General features: G+C 30.7%; 1 protein-coding gene across 4 annotated transcripts; it reads right to left on the bottom strand.

Annotated features, from left to right (window-relative positions):
• Positions 1-1,193: 1,193 nt before the first annotated feature.
• Positions 1,194-5,738, bottom strand: LOC145134728 (amino acid transporter AVT1B-like). Of its 4 annotated transcripts, none has more exons than XM_079069562.1 (13): positions 5,556-5,738; positions 5,032-5,324; positions 4,646-4,944; positions 3,158-3,372; positions 3,049-3,072; positions 2,774-2,954; positions 2,420-2,642; positions 2,199-2,334; positions 2,097-2,116; positions 1,856-2,001; positions 1,671-1,714; positions 1,480-1,542; positions 1,194-1,388 (listed from the first exon to the last, which is right to left on the bottom strand). In XM_079069562.1, the coding sequence occupies exons 2-13, from the start codon at positions 5,253-5,255 to the stop codon at positions 1,293-1,295; spliced, it is 1,671 nt and encodes a 556-aa protein (XP_078925688.1). In that variant the 5' UTR covers positions 5,256-5,324; positions 5,556-5,738; the 3' UTR covers positions 1,194-1,292. The 4 variants fall into 4 exon arrangements, with proteins under 4 accessions (XP_078925688.1, XP_078925691.1, XP_078925690.1 ...); XM_079069565.1 differs by having other exon boundaries at positions 5,610-5,730; XM_079069564.1 differs by lacking the exon at positions 5,556-5,738 and adding an exon at positions 5,449-5,549.
• Between the last annotated feature and the right edge of the window lie 3,309 nt (positions 5,739-9,047).

Genomic DNA, 9,047 nt, shown 5'->3' with positions numbered 1-9,047 from the left:
TGATTGGATTTTATGCGTTATACACTCAAATTAGTAAAGGAGCTTCTAAGGAAAGGAAATGACCTATTTTTAGTGATTTGTGATAAAACCTAACATTTTCTTGGTGGATTTGCACTTCAAATCAAAGGTTTTGTCCTCAAAGTTACTCTCTTTGATAATGAATTGAAGTTAGGATTCGTGGTGATTAGGGGGTGATGAATAATTCATGATGCATGTTGGAATTGTTAATGGGAAATGAATAAGCGGTTCATATTGTTTGTGAACAAGAACGCTTTCTATTTCAAGTAGTTAAATCTTCAAGAATCAAAGTGTTGACTTCGTGATGTTTTAGTCAAACTTTTGGTTACGTGATTTGTTGATGATATTTTTCGAATATGACGATGGAATTGTGTCAAATGACACTCAATTGTAAATGAATGGAAGAATGTTTGTGTAGTTTCATCAACTTTTAAAAAGTAGGTTGCCTAAATTTAAACTATGTTGTCTAATTTGGTAATTGACAAGAAATCATTCTTGTTGGAAATGAAAAGGGATGAAAAGATTGATGATGTAGTTAATACCTATCATTATTCTGATGGATTTGGGTTGCTTGGAATTAAAAATGGAAAGTATGTTATAAATGTCATTTTTTATGTATATGATATAACTTGTATGTCCCCAAACTCATTATCAACAATGTTCATTCTAGTACTGAAACATAGAATAATATTAAATAGTGTTCCTTTGTTTTGGGATACATACAATCATTAAAAACAAAAAGATGTTACAAAAGTGTTTCTTTGTGTGTTCTCAATTACAAACAAACATAGAAAAATAATGAAGATTGTTTCTTTGTTTGTTCTCCATTTGAAACATACAAACGTAGAAAAATGTTAAAAGGGTTTTTAAGTTTGTTATCGATTGGAAGATACAAACAAAGAAAAATATTTGCTTGTTTGTTCTTAATTAGAAACATAAAAACATAGAACAATGTTTTGTTTTTTCTCGATTAGCAAACATACAGCAACATATGATGCTGTACATCTTTGTTTCTATGTGTTTTGCGACAACACAGTTGTTTGTTATTCAATGTCACTTCTAGACACAAGGGTAAAATAGTCATTTTCTTATATCAAGATTCAAGATTGTTCATATAATCAAAGAAAGACACAATCTTTGTTTATACAACACTTATCATATTTGGAAGAATCAGCAAAGTAATCTTTTTTGCTCATTGATTAATACTTCGTTAAAGATTGGCTTCTCAAAGAACATCAATAAGATTGACAAAATAAAGTTTACACTACTAAAAACTACAAATATTGTTGAATGATTTCAGATATGGATGTGTAGGTTCCAAACGATAATGAGATCACACCAATTGCAATGATTAATATGCACATCGATACCTACCAATACAAACAAACAAAAAAAATTCAATATTTAAATTCATTTTTTTCTAAGACATGTTCACAGTTTATAAAAAGTCACGTGTGATACCTGGAAACGTGTCACATTGCCCCTTAAGATGCGCAAAAAGCAAGCACAAGGAAATATCAATGACTGGAATTACAAAAAAAAAAAAATGAACATTAATTAGTTTTTGTAATTTGCTCTTTTTACCAATGTATCTTATTTTTTACCCATCATATAAAGTACATTGCTATTAAAAACATAGAAAGAGAACTTACCACCAGCATTGAGAGTAAAGATCCGATCAATGACATCACCAGACCTGTGATAAGAAGAGTGTGTATAATAATAGTTTATCCAAAATCATTAATTTGTAAAAAATATAATATTTTGTTTTGTTTGCATTTTTAGTAGAAGGATAGATTGAAATAGTTAATGAAATGTAAGATGAAAGAAAGCTTACCAAAAAAGGGAACAGAAAGGGCCACGATTAAAGTAGAGATCACTAATGCTGTTCTAATGAGGATTGAGTACACGTGTGACTTTGAATGTTTTGATGGTATTAATTCCTCCAAACTTTTAGCCACTGGGGATATTACTAACGCATATGTGATTCTTTCTTGTTAAGATAAAATACAAAATAACATTCAGACAAAAACAAGGAAGAGTTGAAGGGTTTTAAGAGGCTTTAAGAAAAAGGATATTTGGTTACTGGAGTGATCACCTAAAAGAGAAGAAAAAATCGACAGAAATGAGTAAAAAAATAAATAAAAAGAAATTACACAAGTAAGTAAGAATTTATATACCGTAGCCCAAATAGCAATCTTGGAAGCAAGTAAATTTGGCGGGAGGTTGAGAGTGAATTGTGATTCTGTTGATTCTCCAAACATCATGTATCCCATTATGGCAACTCCAGCATAAATCAAAGTACATATCCCAAAGCTTCAACAACAACAAAAAAAAAAAAAAATTACCATTTTACGGTTTTACCCTTTTGGGTAATTAAGTTTTGTTATTTTTGAATTACCTGGCTAAAATGACTAGAGGATATTGACTTTTCTTTTCCATGGACATATAGATATTAGGAAGAACAGCATGTCCTGCATAACAGTAACCATACATCCCAATAGACACAGGCAAAGTCGATAGATTTAACATTTTTGTAGTTTCCATTTGAAACCCAATGTTATCCACCAAACCGATCCAAAACAAGGAACACACCAAAATAATTATTACAAAAACTCCTCCAGCTGCAACAACAACAAAAAAAGAAAAAAAAAAAAATACAGTTATTATTATTCTACTTATATATATATATATATATATATATATATATATATATATATATATATATATATATATATATATATTGTGAACTAACCGGAGATGTAACTGAGAACACTCAAGTCGCGAAGCCAAACTGTAGGAAGCACAACAAGAGTGATCATAATTGCAAAGAAAGAATGTGAATTTATTTGGTGTCCTCCAATGATTAGATTTGTATTTGGGAATAAAGAAGATATGTTATCACTCTCCAAGATTATGAATTCAACACATGATGCCTGTTGAAACCAAATTCAAAACCAAGCAAGTGATCATGAGATTATACTTATAGAATAAACAATGCATATATAGGATTTTGTTAGGGATACTTACATACAACTCCACATACAAAACTATCTGCAACAAAAGAATCCATGGTTAATTAATTAACAATCATTTATTTATTTTTTAAAATATATATAAAATTAAAAATTAAACTTACGGAGACGAGTAAGCGACCGGGTATGCCGAAGGCGGCTTCACCGATATCTGGATAAGTCTGAAGTCTGGGGTGAGTATCTAAGCAGTCACGGAGGAGGAGACCCGTGTAGAAACAAAGAACACAAAAGATAAACATGATAGATAATCCAAGCCATCCACCTTCTTTCACTGCATATGGAGTAGAAAGAAGTGCTACTCCACAAAGTAGATTTACACCTACATCGTTACAAATCAACATTTTTCTTATTTGTTGTGATTATGATATTGTTAATCTTGCACATGATGATTCAAGTTGGGGTGTTGATATCATTGCTTCGTGTCATGTTACATCATCAAGTGATATCTTACACTATCGGTCACTTTGGGATGTTAAGATGGTTAATAACAAGTTATTAAAGGTTGTTGTCATTTGGGATGTATGTTTGAAGTTTGATACTAGGATGAAGTTGATTTTACATAACCACAATCATGTTCAAGATATGAGACTACATATGATATTATTTGGTTCATATATCACTTTTAATGAGTTATGATGTTGTTTTAGTCAAATAAAATTAAGGTATCAACTTCAATTGGTTTAGCTGCTAACCTTGATCTTGAGGTTGAGAAGATGTTTTCCTTCTTGGTGAATTGGACAAGAAAATCTACATGGAGCAACTTAAAGGTTTTTGGGTTATGGGATATGAGGATTATGAATGTAAATTTTAAATTTGGTATATATGATTTAAAGCAAGTATCAAGATGATAACTAGTAAAAGGAATTTGAATCGGTTACAAGAAAACATAGCTACTAAAAAACGACTTTAGATCATTGTTTTATTCTTTCAGAAAGGTTTAATTGGTTTATTTCCACATCAGAATGAATTACTCTCACAGCTCTATAAATACAACTACTTAAATGCACAACTAAGTTGTTCGATATATTGACAAAGGATTTAGCATGAGAAAAGTTCGAGCTTTGTTACTCTATATTGCGGGATAGAAAACTCTTCTTCATAATAAAAAAAGAAGAATTTGTTGGGTTTTTTTTTCCTTTGTTATTTACCCATGAGGAAAGCCCACCAAATAAGCTCAAATAAAAGGCTTCTCAACCCGTGTACTTTTCTATATATGTGGAGCTTTTTTTTTTTGGGGTAGTAAGAAGCACTCAAGAGAAATAGAGAGAAAGTAGAGAAAAAAAAAAAAAAAGACAGAGCTCTCATTTTTTTGTTTTGAAAATCCTGCCTCTCTTATTTGTGGTAGTGGCTTTAAGCGGCCTAAGAGGTCCCGTGGTTTTTGGTTTTTACTGGTTTTCCATGCTAAAGTTTGGGTGTTCAAATTTGTGTTTTGGGCTGATTATATTCGCTTTTAAAAGGTTCATTCAAATTTTTCTCAAATGACTTTTTTTTAGGCTGATGATACTTTAAGAAGACATTAGTAAACAGGTTACTTGTGGCAGAATATATAAATTTTGTGTAATTAATTTGAATGAAGAAACATATATACATACCATTAACCACAGCTTGGGCGAAGGAACTCTGTTTAATCTGAGATTTCTGATGCTGTGACAACTTTCTAGCAGAAGATGTCCATTGAGAATGAAGTGAAAGATCAGAAGGATGACGTGATGGATGATGGTTGTCTGCTAAAGGTGGCAACAGAGGGTTGCCTAAACTGGTGGTTATTTTGGAATTTTGTCTCCTTTTAGGTGGTGATGAAAGGAATGAACCACCTAATGATGATAATGGAGGAGACCCCAGAAAGCTCAGACTCGGAGATGCTACAGTACCCAACAGATCCATCGACTTCCTGAAAATAAAAATAAAAATTACAAATATTGATCACACTGATGAAATTATGCCTCAATGACGAAAGCGGAAGGGTTGTTGGTTATACCTGTAACTTCGAGGCCATGATGGATCCGAAGATTGAGGTTCATCACCGGCATTATTAGAGGAATCACAGTCCTGCTCATCATCATTGGCTTTATTCCAGGAATCATCGTCATCACCTCCATCAAAATCCTTATCTCCATCTCTATCTAAATCCTTATCTTCATCGATCTCCTTGTTTTCGCTATCGACTAAAAGGATGCAGTCGGATTCCCCCGTAGTCTTCATTACCTTTCAATCTTCAACCTTCGATCCTTACAAAATCGCGTCTCTTGAGATAGGCTTCAAAACAGTATCCTGAAAATACACGAAGTTCTTAAATCAAATCGTAAGTCGATTCCCATGGAGTTCTAGAGACACAATTGAAAGCTATAAAATCGTACAATGAACCACGAAATAATGTGAAACGATATTCGATTACCAAATAGCGATCACTAGGGTTTTAATGTGAATTTCGAATTCATTAGGGAAATGTAACTCTATTTGATTGCGATTCTCTACAACATGGATGCATGAAGAGATACGTACGCAGTATTGAAAGGGTTGAAATTGAGGCAAAACTATTGCTGTTAATGTTCATACATGCAACAAAACTCTAACAGTTTCACGGATTTATAGAGCGAGAATCTTCTATTGATGCGAAAATCTGGGAAACAGAGGAGAGATAAGAAGAACAGATGGAGAGTGCTCTGTTTCGGAATTCTGCTAGCAACTCTTATGTATTATATTATATAGTGTAGATGATTGGATAGCAAGGCAGCCTAATGAAATAAAAATAAAAATTATAAAATTATCAAGAAAAATTCGATCATAAATAGACATAGAATTTTATAATTTTTGCAATTTTTTTGCCATTGGTTAGGGTATGTCACCATTTGTTGCCTCCATTTTTTTTTAAATTAGAAAAATGTAATATTTAGTATTTAAAATAAAAATAATAATTACATAAACATTAATTAATATAATATAATATTTCATTAAAAAACATAACAATACATTTAATTTAAAAAACATAACATGAAATTTAAAATAATTAAAATAATGAAATAGAAATGATAATTCAAATAACATAAAAGCTTTCAATAACATAATCTTTAATATCATTGTTTAAGGCTCATTCAAATCAATTTGATTAACTCTAAAGCCAGCAACTCAGTTTGGTCATGTTTCTATTTTGTTACAAGAATAAAGTAGGAGAAAACTTAGTACCAAATGCTTGGCAATCTTTTGGTAGAGTTTATATATGATTTGGTGCTTAACCTGGTAAACGAACAAAAAGGGGTTCTTTCCGAATTGTATATTAGTTTATATGTGTTTATAGGATTTATAGGTAATAAGGTATATGATTTATATGTAAATAAGATGGGTATATATTTACTAAAAGTGGATAAATATTTAGAAAGGGGAGATTTTCTTTTTATCCTTTGGAACTCGACGACGACTTCTCACCGATGGAGGATTGCTAATGATCAGGGGCGGTGTTTGCCGCTGACATTAAGTGTCACATGGGATGCCGACGACATCATATTGTCCACACCGTATAACTTTATAATGAGACCTATCAATCTGATACACAATACGACTGACACGCCACGAGTTTTTCGTGTACGGCGTTTAAAAATTCGTGTTTCATGTATGTTCGTGTCGACATGAGTTTTAAATTCGTGTTTTGTGTATTATACATGTTAAACACATTTACATATGTGTAAGACACAAATTAAATTCGTATAATACACGACATGTATAAACACGGTTATAGACCTAGAGACATAGGACACGCGACGCTTACATACACATATATACACAGATTAAATGCATGTTTTTCTAGCTTAAAAAATGGTATTGGATAATGCATGTCTAAATTCGTGCAAATTAATGTTTTCATGTAACATGGTTAAAAATGTGTATATTCATATCGTGTCACGTGTCATACTGATTAATTATGTGTCATGTTTGTGTTTGATACTCAAACATGTTTTACAATTAGTGTATGTTGTGTTTGTATTTCACAAATTCGTATCTTGTAAATTCATGTATGACATGTATACACGAACAAAAACTTATAATTGAAACTAAAATAGAGAACAATGAAATAACACGGTACATATATAAAAACTTAATGGTGAAAATAATTAATTGACATAAAAATATTTTATAAAAATAATAGTTATAATTTTCAAACATGTATAACATATGGGAATATGACTTATTAAGGTAATTAACTTTTCAGTATGTTTACATCTGGGTAATTATCTTTTTTTTGTATACATCTAGGTAACAAACTTGTTGGAAGTGTTCACATATGATCATTATGTACAAAAAAATAGTTACCTAAATATGAACAAAACGAAAAATAAAAATTAAATTAGACGAATGGTCCCTGTGGTTTGGGGGAATTTGTGTTTTTGTCCCTAACTTATTTTTTTAACTTGGATGGTCTCTACTGTTTATTTTTGTTGCGCGTTTGGTCTCTGTCTTACCTAAAAAGACTATTTTGCCCTTATTAATTTATTTTTTAATTAATTTTCTTATTTATGTATTTATTTTTTATATATTTAAAAAATTAATATACCTCACATATCATTCGTATAATTTAATTTTTACTTTTAGGTAATCTTAGGGGCCATTTGATAGTCTTTTTAGGTAAAACATGGTCCAAACGCGTAACAAAAATAAACAGTAGGGACCATCCGAGTTAAAAAAATAAATTAATTAAAAAATAAATAGTAGGGATCATCCGAGGAGATACAAATATGTGGGGTCTATTAATTTTTTTAAATATGTAAAAAAATAAATGCATAAATAAGAAAATTAATTAAAAAATAATTTAATACGGGCACAATAGTCTTTTTAGGTAAGACAGTAACTAAACGCGCAACAAAAATAAACAGTAGAGACCATCCAAGTTAAAAAAATAAGTTAGAGACCAAAAACACAAATTCCCCCAACCACAGAGACCCTTCGTGTAATTTAATTTTTATTGTTCATATTTGGGTAATTATTTTTTTTGTACGCATCTAGGTAACGAACTTGTTGAAAGCGTTCACATCTAGGATTTAACCTGCTATAGCAGGTCATAATGGTCATATGTGAACACTTCTAACAAGTTTGTTACCTAGAGTACAAAAAAAAAGATAATTATCCAGATATGAATATACCGAAAAGTTAATTACATTAATAAGTCATATTCCCGTAACATATCATATAAAGACAAACACATATACAAAAACATATGACAAAACGTGTTCATAATGAATTATCCAGGTTTCTTCTTTAAACTAATTCTTACTCTAAAAGTCAATATTTTCACTACTTTTTATGCATCGTAAATACATATATAATCTTAACTACCATGATTGCATATGGTGATCTTGATGGTGACAAAAATATAAAGGGAAAATTGCAAAACTAACCTTTTTCTTAATTACTTTTAAGTATTTAGCTAAAAATTAATATTTATTTCAAATTAGCCACTGAAAACGTAGGTGATTAAAAAACCTATGGTCAACGCAAGGTTAACGATGGTAAACGTTGTGTTGACTACTATTTTGGGCAATGAGCTACTATTTTGTGGGCCGTCTACTGTTTCAAGGTCTGCTATTTTTGCTTATTTTTTGTGTTTTTTAACTTAAGAAAAATTTCTCAATGGAGCCTTCAAAGAATAAACAAGTATTTATTTGAATCTTCGATTTTTTTTCTTGTTTGCGATGAGATTTAATACATATGTTTTTTTTTGAAAAGTCGCAAAAAAAAAAAAAAAAAAAACTCATAGGCTTCATAAGATACCTATGGTATACAATGAGTCAATGCACAAAACATGCATTGATTGCTTGTACTTCGTAGGTTTCTTACGAAGCCTACGGTTTTCGTAAATTGTTTTTCATTTTTTTTGTTTGTAGTCGTATACAATAACATATAATTATGATTTAGTGATTTTTTTACAAAAAACGCAAAAAAAATACAAGGGAAATCGTATGTTTCGTAAGAACCTACGATGTACAAGCAATCAATGCATGTTTT

Source organism: Lactuca virosa, chromosome 8 (genome assembly GCF_052849685.1).
Source record: "Lactuca virosa cultivar CGN04683 chromosome 8, Lactuca_virosa_CGN04683_v6, whole genome shotgun sequence".
Taxonomy (NCBI): Eukaryota; Viridiplantae; Streptophyta; class Magnoliopsida; order Asterales; family Asteraceae; genus Lactuca; species Lactuca virosa.
The sequence above is the reverse complement of the archived record's forward strand: the minus strand, read 5'-3'. Positions and strand labels throughout refer to the sequence as shown.

What these genes read in the sequence shown, in the direction of transcription:
- LOC145134728 (XM_079069562.1), bottom strand. Translation starts at nt 5,255, where the DNA reads ATGAAGACTACGGGGGAATCCGACTGCATCCTTTTAGTCGATAGCGAA. An exon ending in CCGGTCGCTTACTCGTCTCC is followed by an intron (nt 3,073 to 3,157) that starts GTAAGTTTAATT and finishes CTTTTGTTGCAG; the next exon opens with ATAGTTTTGTATGTGGAGTT. An exon ending in GCAATGTGACACGTTTCCAG is followed by an intron (nt 1,389 to 1,479) that starts GTATCACACGTG and finishes TTGTATTGGTAG; the next exon opens with GTATCGATGTGCATATTAAT.